General features: G+C 38.8%; 1 protein-coding gene across 1 annotated transcript; it reads right to left on the bottom strand.

The window, feature by feature from the left end:
- Window positions 1-1509: 1509 nt before the first annotated feature.
- slc39a13 (solute carrier family 39 member 13) lies at window positions 1510-17344 on the bottom strand. The gene is made up of 10 exons (XM_038701661.1): window positions 17187-17344; window positions 15581-15946; window positions 10882-10989; window positions 10425-10567; window positions 7967-8086; window positions 6703-6792; window positions 4860-4910; window positions 4553-4685; window positions 4344-4443; window positions 1510-2472 (listed from the first exon to the last, which is right to left on the bottom strand). Exons 2-10 carry the CDS (start codon window positions 15906-15908, stop codon window positions 2397-2399), a joined length of 1149 nt encoding a protein of 382 aa, XP_038557589.1. The 5' UTR covers window positions 15909-15946; window positions 17187-17344; the 3' UTR covers window positions 1510-2396.
- Between the last annotated feature and the right edge of the window lie 617 nt (window positions 17345-17961).

Here is a 17961-nt window from a genome sequence, read left to right as displayed (position 1 = left end):
ACATATTTGTAAAATGTCAATATTTACATGTTTGCATATTAAATATAATTTTAGGAATTAATAAATTACTCCATGCAAGTGCCATGCAAACCTATGCCCTATTAAGTGACAGGTCGGCATTTAAACTCACAAGCAGATGGTTCTCACCACTACAAACATGAAGACAAACACACTCTACTACAACTAAAAAAAAAGGACAATGGTAAAGATAAAAGGACATCAAAACAGCAATAAATACACTTGAATACAACAGTTCCGGCTAAAGGCCTAATAAACCTCACAGATTCACAGATCTGTTGGATCTTCTATTTATTTTTATGGATTTGTAATGATTCCGTTTCTACATTGGTTAAGAGAAACCTATGTAGTAGGCAATATATGTATTTATAGTGTTGTATAGTCACTATATTCATTATAAAACTATGTCATGTGGTGTAGTATTATAATTATGTTTGTTATATCCTGAATTATAACATTGTAAACGTCGCACAACGTGCTTTAACAATACTGTACTAAACTATGATGATGTCAATAAATAGAATTCGAATTTAATTGATAATCAATGCCTACACTGACTAACAATGGAAGCCCAATTCTTACGTACACACAAATACACGCGTGCACCATTTCTTCCTTATTGCTAATGGATTCACAATTAAATCAGACTGGGCCACTGTAAATCTGTTATGAAGAATATTGGAGTTGATCCCTGATAGCACAGGACCATGTTACAGCGGAAAATACTGATATGGCCGATTGTTTTCATAACTTGTAAAGTCTGGCTCACATTGGAGACGTTCATAGTTTTGGTGCGCGACATCTTGCTCCGATGCTGCTTTTGTTAGCAATAAGCCAGTAAAGTACACTCTAAAAGTTAACTTCTCACTGCAAATGAACTGAAGGTTGATATTGCTTAACATTTACCACAAAAATACGAGGGGGCATCCTCAAGATCAATCAGATCTTTTCATTCAGACTCCAGGAATATAACACATGGACTGAAGAATGAAGTTAGGAGGACATAGCTGAGTATCAATGAAAGATTTGTCACTCGCGTTTGCACTATCTCCTGCTGAACGTCTTCCACCACAGCATACATAGTGGTTGTTTGTTGTCCTTCTGTGCTGTGACTGAGGAAGACTCCCACAGACAATGGGCTGCTCACAGGCCAATGACTAAGGAAGGCAACCCGCAGTGGAGTCGTTATGGCAACAGAAGCTTGCCAAACAGACTGGGTTGAAATTGGACAAGTGTGAACACACAATCAATACCCCCCTCCCTACACGCCCATATGACATTTTAGGCATAGGATATTTGCAGTAAAAATATGCTCATGGTGGACAGGTATTTGTGCACTGAGGTCAGTTCAACACACCGGGCTGCCTCAGCACCTTGACACAGGTCTACCAATCACTATCAGGATATCCTAATCCCACTGAGTTCATAATACTGCCTTTGTCCCAGTTCTTTATACTAATGGTCTGTTAAAATTGAAAATAAACAGCAGTCTTTTTTATATAGATATATATTTAATTATTCAGGGCTGCACACTTTCACTGAGGAGTGTATGAACAACATAGTGATGTTAATAATTCTGAATGGTTAACTGAGTTGAAATCTGTCCCCAGTCTCCCAAAATTATTGCCAACAAATAAAATTCAAATATATTAACAAACAGTACCAATCTTTTTTTAACACAAATATTTACTCAAGCGTTTCGTCAGAGCACCAACATGTGCTCAAAACAGTGCAGATTGTACTGTGTGGGGAAAATACAAACAGAAAAATAAAATAAAATAAAGTACTTTGGTGTAGACCTGATACTAGTGTAACAGACCATCCTGACTTCTTGGCACTTAGTTCTTAACAAAACAAAATGATTTAGTGGTGCACATCTGATAACGCTGTATGGCGCTTGTCTCATTTCCAATAAATATGCAGCAGCTACATCAGAAACAGAAGATGCACAACAGTAACAATAAGGTTGAATACATTTTAAAGAAGGTCCAATAATATCTCTTGTGTTGAGCAGGTACATCAGGTGCACCTGTGTAAATGTATGTGCAAAAAAAAAAAAACATGATTGTCTGATCCACAATTTAAGACAATTTGGTAACAGATATCCATACAATCTCTTTTAATTCCCTCGATATTTAACTCTGGTAGAATTTGTTTCCACACAAGTGTCCTGTCAGAAGATGGAGACGGTGTTGCTTTCATCCATCCATAAAGTGCCGATGTTTTGACAGATGTTTGTTTTTTAGTGTAATGATATCAAAGAGATGTAGTCTCTTTGTTGAATGAGAGGTACCAGACAAGAGAGGTTGGTGGAGAACAGGATTTCTCTCCTGTGCTGAGTATTAGTGTTTGGTAAAGTGAGGGGGTTCCCTCCATGTTCAGTCAACAACGGCAGAGAGCAGAGCCATTACAGCCACGCCACAGAAAATGAGCAGGATCTGCAGTAGGGAGTGCCTGGGGAAAAAATAAATAAATAACAATGGTTAGAGATTCAGACAGATTAAAGGACATTAAAGGTTCCATGTGTAACTTTCAGAAAACCCTTACTATTGGCACCTGTGGCTGTTAACTGAACAGTCAGCATCCTGTTGCTGCTGCTTGCATCCATTGACCTGAGCAACTATCATCTTGGGCATCGGCCAAAAGAAGGATGTGACATACACTAGACTGAACACTGAAATGAACAATGAACAATGAATGCTGGAAAATGAACTACCATTATATTTCAAATAACTTAATCTATAAAGATCCTGTATTTTATTTGAAACACTGGCTCCATGATACTGACTAGCTTGCCGTTTGCAAATCACCCCATCAGCCAATGCCACAAAACAACCAGACCCATGCCGCACAGCTAAGCCACAGCCAGCCAGCCAAACCCCAGCTTAGCTTAGGTTACAGTTAAGTTTGCTAGCCCCTGCCTTGCATCGCTCTTGGCTAGTTGAAAGCAATCGTAAGTTATGAGCCTATGACAAAATACACTTAAGACTTACCAAAGTCGGAAAAGGAAGCCCACAATGATTGGATTAAGTGCAGTGGAACTTGAAACGATCACTACCCACAGCATCTTCCAACCACCCAGCCAGACCAAAGCTTGGACCTAAGAGAGCGAGCTGGAGAGATGCGTCTACGGCCCACCTTTATTATGCATTCACATAGTATTTTGCAAGCAATAACGTTAGCTAGCAAGCAAAGGTTAGCAAGCCAGCTGCAATCCAGCCACTCTGAATGGATATGGCCACCCTGCAACGCCAGCAAATAAAGCAACCTTCAAACGACAAGCCAGCAAATCTACCAGCGAGATCAGCCCCCTGAAGTCTGGAGGAATTAGCTGCCAATATCCACTCAAGGCACTCATCCACGTTAGAAAGCAAGCTAACATTAGCCAGCTAAAACCACAATATATTTCACATTGTTTTAAGGATTGTTAGCTTTGTGGCCTTTGTGTTGGAGCCTTTGTTGCCAGCTGTTTGTTGACTTTAGTGGGCTCCATTTCTAAGCTGTTGTTAGCAAGTGTGATGTTCTGTAAATGCTGTAGGGGAGAAGGCACTCAGGAGTGTGCATAAACATCACATACTTTGCATTTTCCACAGAATCTATCCTAATACTTTACACAGAAATCAGGTCATAAGCTGTTACAGGAAGGTCTCATGTTTGAAGTTACGTTACAATCCTTTCACACATGGGCAATACAAAGCAATTAATACATGTAAATGGGTTCCCATTCTTGTATATAGAACCTTTAAAGAAATATGTCACCTGCCCACCACAAAACGTATTAAATATTTCACAAAAAATACAGAAAGTTTTGTTCTACAGTAAACAGCTGACTTTCATTGTCACTATGGTTCAACTATAACACCACCCAAGAAGTTAAAGGTACCCTATGGAGTTTTTGGCCACCAGTAGCGCTATGGAGCAATGTTTTTACTATGTTACAAAATTTGTAATGTCAACACACACCGGGATGCACATATGCACATGTGATCACACAGAGCACAGGTGGCGCAATGGTCAACAGCTGGTGGTGGTAACACGCCTAATAACAGAGCAATACACCAACATAAGCAGGAAAGAAGAAAACTGCAAGCTAATAAACATGGATGCACTGTAAACAATGCTGTATTGAAAATAATTTTTTTTTTATTGATCAGCTCAGCAAATGTTTTATGACAAAGGAAATGCATTCAACACGTTAGTAAGACCTCAAGGACACACACAATGTTTTAATGAGTAACACTAAATATAAACATGACTTATGTTTATTTATTTAAAAACTCAAGAGAACCATTTAGAGCATGAGTATTCAAAAACATCCAAAATACCTTAAACTGGAATCTTCTAGCAGGTCAGGCACCACATTCACCAAGGCTATGTAGAGGAAGCCTCCAGAAGTGAAAGGCAATATCCAGGAAGTGGCATTTTCTAGAAACAGAAGGAAAGATTTATGACGGATTCTGGCAACTTTAAAAGGGTCTCCAGTTTACAACAATGTGTTTGATTGAATGTATACTGAGAATTGATCCTATGTTACCTGTTCCTTTTGGTGACTGAGCGCACAGAGCAAAGCAAGCTCCCAAGACCCCGACCAGCGCTGTGGACAGCTGCATGCGAGCAGCACTCCACCGGTCAAACCCGGCCCTTAGAAGAATGGCAAAGTCTCCCACCTACAGGCAATGAGACAGCAGGGGAATGACTAAACACATTCAGTGGGTTTACAAGCACTGTCACTGTCTGAGTCTTCCTATGTACTGTTTGATATTTAAACGTGAAAGCTTCAAGTAGACCTTGAACTTCAGAAATGATATTGTACAGTTTAACCAAGAATTATGTAATCTCACCTCGTGGGGGATTTCATGGAGCAGGATGGCAAAGGTGGTGAGGAACCCAACCTGCAAGAAAAGTCTCATTACCATTACTCTGTAAAGAAACGTGCTCTGTAGTATCTAAGGGAAAATGTATATTGAATGCTAAGATGTATGTATTCAGCTTGCAGTGCACAGCGCAAATAGGGAAAATGTTCAAGTTAAAACTTTAAGAGCTGCTTAAAGAGCTGTTAGACTAGGTTTATACAGTCCTACATGAAGAGCATGTAGGACTGTTCTGTAAATCAGAATCGAGTTAGGAGCATAGTGATATGAACATGACATGTAGGTGCAAAGCTACTGCAGATCAGCATGTCACAATGTTAATGATGAGGTACTCTCCACACATTAGCCAACCTGAATCTCAAACCAGTTGTAGTTGGATGATTCCAAAAAAGTCAAAAAAGGCCATGAGGCATAATGTTGCTTAATGACATACCCCCCATCCCCGAAAAAATAATAATTGTTTTTCTTATCCGTGTTTAATCAACACTTAGTTGATAGATATCGCTTTCAGCATTTAACTGTGGCACAAATCACATTGTGACAAATGTGCATGAGAGTAAACAGAAAACACCGGTGAGATGTCGTGTATGTTTGTGACATCTAGGTAACTTCCTCTCTGGCACATTGATCCATAGTTCATGCTGCTAGCCTTATGTTTCTCCAGCTGGACTCTCTCCTTCCCACAGCCACAAATATACAGAAACCTACTGAAGCGACAACATTTCATGTTACTGCAGATTAAAACACATCTTTTTTAACAAGCCTGTAAGATAATATGACAAGTTTCGAACTGAAAAAAGGTTGTTGTACCCTGTAATGAATACCCACTGAGTGATCCACTTTTTTCCCTACACTTTTTGTAGTAATGCTGATACAACAACTCCACTGTTCTGCCAGTGAGCCTATGCACACTGCCAAACACTGTACTCACAAGGAAGGTGTTACATGTCCCAATACCCCAGATACATTTTTGTCCTTTGCTTTCACTAAGTGTTATAGCGCTCCTCTTTGGCCATTTTGTAGGTCTCCTGCTGAAAAATCAACCCTTTTAAGTACAAAAAAAACATTTACACACAATCAGACATCTCTTCTTATTACTCAGTTTTCCCAAACCATTTTCCCCCCTCCCCATACAATTAGATTTCGACAACATTATAAAATGAATAAATGTTGTGTTTTCTTGGTTGCTATCCAACAAGAAATAATAATTATGGGGTCAATCAATGATGACAATATCTGATACTTGAATACTTTGCTACTTAATTGTTCTACATGTCGTCCTGCCAGACAGAGTGGCAATTTATGCACTGTATTTATTAGCAATTATTGTCACTTCGTGATTGTCTGCTAATTTGGTCTGCAACCCCATGGAGCTATTTTACCTGCAATTATACTTTATGAAAACCAGGATTGCATGCATAAATGTACATGGTACATGTGAATGTAATGATATTCTCATGCAAGTAATTTGCTAAACTAGTGTGGTTAGACTGTTTCCAGACTGGCATAAAACAGAAGTATATTTTGAGTTATTATATGCATTCAAAAACTGAAATTCTAGAGGGCATCTTTATCCAAAAGAAAAACAAAGACAAAGCATCTCAGCCAGATAGAGCGAAGCAACTTCATAATCAAACATACTTAGATGCATATCACTCTAAATAAAGCACAGGATGAACAAATGTGGGAGTTCTCATTCATTGATGAAAACAAACATTTTTTTGTGTAAACCACATTTTAATGAGAAATATAGACATTCAAAGAAAATAGATTTTTAGTCTTTTTAGTGTTGTGGTTTATCATAGCTTCTTACCTTTTTGCTAACCAGGAAACTCCCTGCTACTGCCAGGCCATGGGTGAAGTTGTCGATGCAGTTGGCCAGTAGATTTAGGTATCCACTTGCCTTTGAGACACGAAACATAATGCCACTGTTACTTACTTTACCCATAATTAGTCAAAACTTAAACTGAAAGAAGCATGTACAACAGGGATGTTATTGTCCATCAGTCAAAACATTCTATTTTAAAAGACAGAATACTGGTTAAATTTATAGGTTGTAATTTTAATCACTAAATAGATCATGTGATGTCAGCTAAAGTTACACACAGCTTTGTAGTCTGACCCCATTAAAATAAGGGTGTAAATGATCCGTTCCTCTGAGGAAACCTAGAATCTGAGTCCAGCGTAAGAAAACAAAGAAACTCAAAAACACTGGAAAGCAGCTGCTGGTGATGCCCCATGACTTTCTGAGCCAATTTCGGTGTCGTCGTCACTGTAATAAACTGTTGAATTGTGTGGGGTGTAACCCGCCTCTGCCCTAATGTGTGCTGGGATAGACTGCAGACCCCTTTAACCTTGCCAAGGATAAGCAGATAAAGAAAATGGATTGGTGGATGGATATTTCATGACATTTTGGTCGAATATGTTTCTTTTTGTGGAAGCTTCGAATAATAACAGTTTTTTTCCAACCACTTATTTTACTTATTATACTTATTTTTCATGTTATTTATTGTGTTGTGTTTACAAAGATGATAATCTGCAATATCACTAATAACCCACCAATTTTTCTGATGGTGGCTGTTTTTTTGTGTGTGTTTTTATAGGAATCCCTATATGGCATGAATGTTTACAATGAAAAATACAGTACAAAGGACTTATTTGCACTTACACTACAATAATGTGTGTAAAGAAAGCAATGTGTCATGCTCCTCAGGTTGTGCTAAAAGACTAAGGTGAAAAATAAAGATAATAAACATATGTAAAAAGTGAAATTTACATACTGAATGTTACAAGTGCAAATATGCAATGTGCCAGGCACAAAAGATTTGCTGAAGACAAATAAAGGGTTTACAGCATATACAGCACAGTCTAACAACTAAGTTGCTGGTTATGACAAACTACATGAATCAGTTTGGAGGATTAAAGAAACAAACAAAAAAAAAACAACATACTTATAAATACAAACTTACATAAGTAACCCATATCAAGAGTTTACAGTATACAGTGGTATACAGTGGTGTCTCTTTAAAAAAATCTATTTTTTGTTAACTGGGAAATGTTTTGGTTGTCAGCATTACCTTGATTTTCTCTGATCTTTCCTGCAGACTCTGTTGCTTGGAGGATTTCCATGACTCTGCATGGTGCCCATTTCTGAGTGATACCACTGAATTTCTACTGAAAACTGTCTCAGACTGTGTCTGTGATGAAAAAAGGAAGAAAATCGAGGCAAAAATGAACAACTTGTCCCCACATGCACCATTATCCGATCCACTTTAAGTTTTTTTGTTTTTACAAATAATCTTTATTTTTACATTATCCGTCAGTGCCCACCATCAGTAACATGCCAATAACTTAAGGCTCCCTTAAGGAAACCACCTTGGCCACTATTAACACCAGTCTTGCTAAAAACAGTAAGTTTTAATAGTACAATAAACAGGCATTTTATTGTTGCTCCCACTGTGCGTCAAAGGGTTTCACCCACTGCCAGCAGAACAGCTGTTTAAAAAAAAAGCCCTTTTTATTTTTATAACTTTCCACATATGACACAAATGACCCCTAAATTCAAAACATGTTCATATTTTGAAAATAGAAGAGACCGATTCATCTCCAGTTACAGCCTCTGTTTTCCGAGAACAGCTAACTTCCTTGTTCCGTCATTCAGAAACCACTAACGTTGCCATTTAGACAAATTAAGTGAGAAGGAAATAGCCTGCTGTCTTCTGGTCACAGGTAAGGAAATGTTTGCTCCATGTCTAAGATTGAGGCATAAGGAAGTAATAAAGTTATGATTATTTTTCAGCGCTATCAATCTCCTCCTGCTGTAAAACCGTTTGTCACTTCAAAGCACACTGAGTTTTGTTTAATGAAGAATTTAAAATGATCCAAAATTTTTTAAAAAGTAATAAAATCTCTTCTTCGTATTTTATGTCCAGCTTTATGGCTGTTCACACAAAAACACCGACCCAAAAAGAAGTTCAGCTTGTCACTGTCCCTGCACCTTTGGTAAGATTAGCCTAAACACACATTATTTTAAAGATCACAATACATAACCTCCCTCTTTTTCTCTCACACGCCCCTGTCTATTGTTGCCTCTGTCTATAAATCGAGTGCTCTCCTGTGGACGCTGAAATGGCTAAAGCAGCTGCTTCACCCGGCACTATAAATAGACACTAGTGGAGGAGCTGAGCCGTGGATTCCAATCTTCTCCCTCACTGGCACAACAAAGCCAGAAGGGAGGATGAGACGGCCCTTTGCAAAACATACTGCAACCAGCCAATCATTGACTGCAAAGAAGCAATGTGTTGAAAAAGTTGTTTGTCAATCTTGCATTTATATTTCATGTTACTGTACACTATTTATAATATAATTTCTAAACAATAAATGTCACCTTTAATGCTGATAAGGATAAGCATCTCTCTAACTAAATAAAAATAATAAATAATAAAAACAGCTGTTTCAACCCAGTAGACACCATCTCTCCTGTGGTTTAATAAAATTCCATTTCATAATATTTGTACTAAGAGGATCCTAGTTTGACATTGTGAGAAATATGCTTATTTGCTTTTTTGCCCAGTTAGATGATATGATCGATACCGCTCCCATGTATGGTTAGCTTAGCATAAGACTGGAAATCAGGGGGAAACAGCTAGCCTAGCTGTGTCCAAAGGTAACACAATCCACCTACCAGTGCCTCTAAAGCTCACTAGTTAAAATGTTAATATTGTGTTTGTTAATCTGTACAAAAACATAAGTTTTAAAATGACACGTTTTGGGTTTATGGGGGGTTATGAGTTGGTCTACTCCTTTGCTGGCTGGCAAACTCACAGGGAGGACAACATGTAAAAGTTTCCCAAAATGTCCCAAAACTATTCCTTCCCTCCCTGTTAGAAGAGATCGCTGACATGCCGATCGTACGGTAGGTCATCTGATACTGCAGTCACCAAAAAACTGATACGACTGAAAGAAGTTTTCCGACAAAGCACTAACAGGAGTCTGAAACACAGGCACAAACATGTCTGTGTGCAGTAAAACTAGGCTTATTCCGATTCAGCGATTGGAATGCAACATACTATATACTTTTTAATATGAGTAAAATCATAATTCAGATTCAGTCCACAGATTCGCTCAGTACCTCCGCTTGCTCGCTCCCTCTCTCTCAAACACATTGAAACCGAGCCGTCTGTATAAAGCCCCTCTTCTTTGTGCACAATCTGAATCAAAACATGATCATGCGCTGGAGGAAAGATTGTTGCCGGCTTTTCCGCAATTCCTCAATCAATCCATAGTTGAATGGTCGGTATTATGAGCACCGCTCCACAAATGTGTCCAAAATTAAAGCATTCAAGTTAACTCTGAGAAGTTAGTCTATCTATGTTCTCGCTATGTTATCTAGCTATGTTAACATTAAAATACAGCTGGGTTGTCGAGGTTACCACGCTGCACATAGCTGCAAGGCAATATTGACTGCAGATCACCCAAGCCTAAGCAAGACTCCTATGTACAGCAGTGGGCAAATTCTTCTAAAAACATACTTACAGCAGAATTAAAATTCAGGTCTGAGTCAGAAGTGGGATCCTCCTGGCTGTCTTGGTCTGAGAACATCCTCTCCAGGAGCAGGAAGGACAACAGACCAAAGATTACCCACAGGCCCTGGGTCATGTAGTGGTCTTGTTTACTAGCTAGGATGGAAGCAGGGATTGTACATAAGACTGAGTGAGGAAATACACATATACATTTTGAAAGCAATGTAATGCACAATTAACAATTTAAGAACTACGATTTCCAAATTAGGTTAACTGGTCTTTGTTGTATGTGAAAAGGTCTTAAGCAGTCTACTGCAGTAATGCAGTTTATATTATTAACTTATCATTAGCCTATTTCAACTAGAACTATTTTATTCTGGTGTATGTTTACGAGGAAGGGAATGGGTTAAAGAAATAATAAATACTTCAAATACAAAGGTGGTGGTGTTTTTGGTGGGAAGGTGACCCACCTGAAGAGCCAGAGCGCGCCCAAGCCTCAGGAAGGAGGTGAAGGAATACATCACCAAGGAGACCACCAATAGCAAAGCTCAAGAGCTGCTTTAGCTTCTGGCATCCAGCTGAGAAAACACAAAGAAAAAGAGAATGGGGAAAAAGGTAGTTACTGTAGAGTGTGTTTAATAAAGGACAGCACACTTAATGTGATCTTCTTTCATTTTTACTTGGCATCAAAGGCACAATCAAGAATTTACAGTTCTACATTTCCTTCCCCTTTCCTGTTTTTGTCTCTGGCTTAGGTTACTATTATACACGGTGTTGATTCATGTGTTCCAGAGACATTTTTCATTCTTTGGGAGTTCCCTCAGTAATGACTTACCTCAGGTCAGGATTGCACTTGAAAACCCACGGCCTAAAATACATCAGGAATGCCACGTTCCTGTGGGTGGGGCCACTCAAGAAGCTGCAGGCTATACTGACCTATAGTAGCTTAGGCCTGGTTATTGAAGTGTTTCTGCTTGGGTTTTTTTAATTTGTGCATAAAACAGGTGGATTGAAACGCACTGTGTCTTTAAGCATTAGTTAAGGAACATCAAAAATGAACCAAGGTGACACTGTTAATATGGACCAGTTAAAATAAGATATATAAATCAGTACATATTACTGTCTGTTACTGTCTGTTGTAGCCACACTAGCAGCATGGTTCAGATGGCAATGTGGATCTGTCCACCACTTTAGTCCACACTAAAATAACATCACAGTCATGGACCGCAAAGGAAGAATCCTACAAACTTTGGTGGACGTCCCACTTTTCATCTAGTGCAACTAACAATATGTCAACATCTATCACAAGGATTGGCACAACAGACATGTAGAGTTCCCTGACAAGACACGTTACACCTGCTAAACATCAGCAAGTTAGTTTGAACATATTAGCATGTTACTGTGCCTCAGTACAGTCTCACAGAGCCACTGGCATGGCTGTAGACTCTTTTTTTGTTTCAAAGTACCTCTAGGGGTGCAAGACACAAGAACATTTAAATCCTACACTTTTGTGAAGCTGGATGACCTTTTAAATGACAGTCTGATATTCTTTCTATCCAGTAAAACACGTAGCTTGCTAGTGATTTAGCAAGAACAAAAATAATCTTTCTAAGGGAAGTTTTTCTGTAAGTTTTCTTCACTTACTGGACAGCCTGCTTTCAAAACTTTTTTTCTTATTTATACTATAAGGCATGTGCAGAAAAACATGCAAGGAGGTCAGGATGTCACCACTGAATATGTTCTGTTTACCATCTTAAACATTTAAACCAAGTATGTATAGCGGGGTCTAAGACTGGCTGATAAAGACCCAGTGTAAAGTGGAAATAAAGTGAGCCAAATTCAAGTGTGATGAAGACGTTTTGGAAACTGATGAAGACAAACACAGCATGGTTTAATGAGACTCGGCCAAGGAGCTACAGTGCCAGCATAAAATGTGTGAACACATGCAATGAGTGTTTAAATAAGGTTGTTGTTCATCCCTCAATACACGTATGAACAATCTATTGGATATTAGTTCAAATTAAGACAATATGCTTATATAAGTTAACCTAAAGTCACATTGTGTGTCATTTAAGCCACATGCAACACTTTCTACATACAGCCAGACAGTCTGTCTGTAATGAAACAAAATAAACAATCTCAACCTTGGGTTAACTTACAAATGGATAGCAGTGAATCATGATCAAGGCAGCTGCATCAGTGTGTTGACCAAGCAGGCAGAGAGGAGAGACAGTGAGCTGTACTGTTTAGGAGAGTTACTGGCTGTCACATTTGGCTTACTTTAGCTCAGCAATTGACCCTATCATGACCTGGGTAAAACCTGTTTCGTAGTACCCCTCAATTCCCTCACACCCAGCAGAACTACTTGTCACTCCCACTGGGGTTGTTTTCTCTCGTTAGGGAGTGTGAAGAGCTGAGGTTTACTACTGAGCCACTATAGAGCTCGTTCAATTATATATAGTGGTGAGAAGTGTGAGAATTTTGGAAGCCAGTGCCGACGGATGTCCTCTCTGTAATTCCTGCAACGCATAAAGTATGCGTTAATGAGGCAGATATACTTCCTTCTTTTACTGCAGACATTTGAACTCTGACCTCTTCTGCTTTCAACACTTCAGGCTATTGGCTAGTGTTTATAGCTGTTTTACATTTAGATGGTGCCATTTGTGTTCATGTTTATGGAGGACCGATCCTGACACATTCAGAGATAAATACAGAAATAAATAAATGCTCAATAAATAAATAAGCATCCAATTAAATACACAAAAAATAAAGTAAATAAATAAATGTAGGTAGTAATTAAATTATACAAGGAGACATAAATGTATATATTTTAATTAGTGTCTTACTTATTCACCTTTGTAATAATTACCTTATTTATTTATTGTCCGTTATAATCTTCAACTTTATTTATTAATTACTTATTTTTTAATGTATTTATTTATGTGTGTGTTTTAATATTTTTGTCTGTTTTATTCTTCCTTTGTATTTTTTTACCTTATTTGTTTTCACCCATGGTATTTATTTCTGCCTGTCCTTTTTACATTTCTGTTTGCATTTCTGCCTCATTATGCAAATGAGGAGGGGCTGTGTCTCAAGGGGTCAATTTCTGCCCATTGGTTGACCAGTCAGACGGGAGAGCTCTAGGCCTTCTCTGCCTGCAGACATCAACGAGCTGCTCTTCACACAGTCAGATGGCTTCCTTCAGTGCGCTGAGGTGTTTAGCAACTCTGTTTGAAGACACTACCAGCCATGTCTTCCTTCTCTTTTCATGTGGACACTCTGACCTACAGAGTTTTCAATTAGCGACTTATACGTACACAGAACTGCAGGAAAGTGAGCTGTTGTTTCCGAGAGCCACATCAGTTGGTCCGCAGATACATCTGGAGTGCACTCCTATTCGACTAATTACGGTAAATGCTCCCACACGGAGCAGCTCGTCACTCTGCTGTTTTCAGCTGCTGTTTCAACAAAAACGCCATTCAGGGTGAAAATTCAACCGTGGTGTTGTGTCGGGAGATGCAGTGACTTAACCAGCGGTGAGTATTATGAATAATACATGTAATCTGTTAGTTATATGAAGTTTGCCCAAAACAAGGAGCAAGCTCTAAAGGGACCGAGCTTTTGCTGTAGCAGCTCCTAAACTGTGGAATGATGTACCTCTGCACATTAGACAGGCATCTTCACTGTCTCTTTTTAAGTCTCTTCTTAAAACCCACCTATTTTCCTTGGTATTTGAATACTGAAGTTGACATTTCTTTTTTTGATTGTATTAATTTTACTGTTTTATTTTGTGGTTGTTATCGTTTGTACTTGTATTTTATGCATCGTATGAGCTATATATTTGGTGTCTTATTTATTTTTCTGTACAGCACTTTGTGTCCACTTTGCATGTTTAAAGTGGTCTATAAATAAAGTTTGATTGATTTTCAAAAAATGACCATTTACAGACAATCTTCCACAACCACACAGTTATGCTGATAGATCATTTCACTGACTTGCAAAATATTGCACATTACATAATTTTCTAGGCTGTGTTATAGGGGTGTGACGAGATCTCATGATCTCGCGATATTAAAATATGACGATATTTCCACTCAATTCTGCGCGAATCAACTCCGCCCATCTGATGCAACACTGGCGTACGCAGTGATATTAATGAAGTGGACCCCTTTTAGCGCTGTGAGTTGCAGACAGTTTGTGACCGAGCAGTAAGTAACTTGCAGAGTTTCCCAGATATAAACATCTAAAACTGAGGCACAAACTTGCTTTGTTTGGGACCATGATCTGCACTTCATCGGAAGTGCTGAAGTTAAAATTTGTGTGGATTTTTGTTTTCACTTGGTTTCAGTGTCCATCTCTTTGTCTCATCCAGTTCTGTATCTCTCAGACGGTGTGAAGGGGATACTATTATGTCAGCAGAGCAATATCGTAATGCACAACAGAGTATATGGCGGGTAGACTTTTAAAAAATATTATGAATTGTCATTAAATGATGACAGTCTTTTTTTCTCAACGTGTCAGAGAACACAGATAGGTGTGATAGATTCTGAATGTGCAGAAAGGTTTGAACATGAGCAGAAAACCTGCTGAAACACTGAAGCTATTGTAGTCCAGGAGTTTACAACTGAATTAAAATTAATTAATTTCATCTACAAACAAGAGACACAAAAGAGGAGGGAAGACTAAATCATGCTTGCATGTGTGCTGACTCAGCAGGGATGATATTCCATGAGAAAAGTTCAGCTACAGGAGAAAACACATATCTGAAAGCAACACAGAATGCCTCAGAATCTAACTGCATTATATTCTATCATATTTTTACTTTCTGAATTGTCACCTGAATCTTGAATTTTGTGTTTCCCTTTACATAAATAAAAACATTTCCACCATAAACTGATGCAGGAAAAAAAAAAATCACTGCAATGCAGAAAATTAAGTATTCAATGCTCAAATTTTTCATATAATTCGGTATTGAACATTCCCTAAAAACAGTGTTAAAATCTCATCTTGTCCTCATTAATTCAATATCATGTATTGTCTCGTCTCGTGAGCTATGTGTATCATCCCACCCCCATCATTACTTTATCATATGGGAAATATTGTGATAGTATGGTATTGTGAGTTGCCAAATTCACAGACATGCTTAGGTTACATATTATCATTTCTTACCTTCTGTTTTGAGGGCTGCTCCAGCTTCGATGGGAATAACAAGTAGGGGGAAAATCCCACTGAGGCCTACAGCAACAGATCCCACTAGGGACAAGATCCAAACATGAGCATGTTCGCTGGCTAAGAAGTCTGCTACTGCTCGGAGGCCTGGGAGGTCATCTGTCAGGCTCGGGCCTGGTCCTGCAGCCGCGGCTGTTGCATGAGCCATAGATGTTTGTGTCATCTTCTGGCTGCTCGATGCCCCCTTGGAGGAAAGCACCAGCAGGGTAACTGGGATAAACAGAGCAGCAACAGCCCAGCTGGGCTTCCTACCGCTTCCACCTTTCATCCGTCCCACGGTCCAAAAAGCACTTGCAGCCAATAATGCTGCAAGAGGAGCACACTTTCAGACAAACAGGCCTCTTCAGCACCTTTTCAACAAGGTAAGAAAGCATTAAATTAGGGCTGCAACTAACAAGTATTTTCTTTGCCGATTAATTATATTTGTGTGTCTAAAATCTTCAGTTTTTGTTCACACAAGACAAAGCAAGGCAGCAAATCCTCGCATTTTAAAAGCTGGAATTAATGAATGTTTTGCTTGCATTTTGCTTGAAAGAAATGACCTCTAACAATTAATACATTATTTATCAAGTTGCAAGTAAAAGTTCACTTAATTGACCAATCAATCGATTAATTGTTTCAACTCCACATTAATCACAGATTTCAATGGACATCATAGCCTTACTGTGGATTTTTGAGGCTGATAGCAATATTTAAGTGTTAAATCAAATCTGATAAACTATCAACTGATGTACATTTCTTTTTTGTACATAAAGACATGACAAGATTCCCTCAAAATTGTGATTTAGAATTGTGAATCATATCTTGGGCATTTCAGTACTGCAAATTTATTGTATACCAGATGCAAATTGTTGATACTCTGACCAGCAAAGCTACTGGTATGCTTAAGTCATATTAAAAGTTTAACGTTACTTGTGTCAGAAAAAGAAAACACCAGACTCCAGTGTTTGCTTTAATTTTGCATATGACTGAGGACATCTGGCCATGCCTCTGGTTCAGTGAAAAGTTATCGTTAACCTTACTGCCACTGATTATTCATCAGAATAACAATATTACAGTACAATAACAATAATACAGAAAGGCTGCAACACAATGTAACAGTGGTAACGTTAGGCTATTTGTTATGGCTTACAAGCATCTGAACATGCTGCTCATCATTTGGGAGCAGGACAGAGTCGATCAGATGAAGCGTCAAACAGTTGAGACGCGAAATGAAATAGAAAAACAAAACGCCACAATGCTAAACTGGCAAACGGTGCGGCAAATTCTAATTTCAGTGAAATCTGTGTCTTTCACGACAACGACACACTTAACTAGCTAACTCTTAAACCCGTGGATAAGGGTTAGCAATCTAACGTTAGCCGGAAAACATATTCAGAGCAGACGCTCACACAGCTTGCTAAAGACATTAGCTCCGAATCACTGCAAATCAACGCTAACGCTGCTAAAACTTGAGTAAGTTAGTGCTAACGTAACAGGCCGGTAAACCGCAGTAAATTGCTAACATCAAATTACAACAGGAATGCAACATTTTCCACGTAAATACCTTGTAGTTTCGGCAGTCTTTGCACCAGTGTGTCCCTGCCATCCAGGCCGACTTGATGAAGGAAGGCTTGCGCCGCTGACTTCCACCAGACTCCCAGCTGCCGGAGGCTGGAGCTGCAGCACCACAGAAGTAACTCTCGGGCGCCACGGCTTTCCCAAACAGCCACGTATCAGGATTTTGGAGGGGTGTAAACAGGAGAGGAGAGTCAGGACGTGGGTCCCGCCCCACCAAACTGTTCAGGAAGTAACTTTTCTTTGCCCCCCACATTAAGGAGCAGCCTCCAAGAGACACATCTAAGGATATGATATCCCTTTAAGCAAATCTACAATGCACATTATCTCCAAATAAAGTTCTTCATGTCCACATTTAGGCAAATTTCTTACACAAAGTCACAGCAAAAGATCAAGTAATTGATGTAATCGGGGGGTTTAAAAGAAAGTTTCAGGGGAATCAATTACTGTCTTTCTGGATCATGTTATCTTTGCGTTATTATTACACCCAAATGAGTTTTATCATAATATAGAGATTGCAAATGTATTAAACCACAAAAATATCCCTTTAAATCAGTCCTGGGAGCTGTGTGTGTAATGCACACCTTTAATATAAAATTCATAAATGTTTGTCCATTTATACTTGTACACATGTCTATGCTTGTAATTTGTAACAAAGTTACACGGACTCACCATTCACTCTAGTGTTTTGTAATTAAAAGCTAAATTTAATTTCATCTGAAAAGAGGACCACTGAGCAACGGTCCAGTTCCTGTTCTCCTTAG

This window comes from Micropterus salmoides, unplaced genomic scaffold (assembly GCF_014851395.1).
Source record: "Micropterus salmoides isolate LMB-PRFRI ecotype aquatic unplaced genomic scaffold, ASM1485139v1 Ms_hic_scaffold_6, whole genome shotgun sequence".
In the NCBI taxonomy this organism is placed as follows: Eukaryota; Metazoa; Chordata; class Actinopteri; order Centrarchiformes; family Centrarchidae; genus Micropterus; species Micropterus salmoides.
This window is presented reverse-complemented; position numbering and strand designations above follow the sequence as displayed.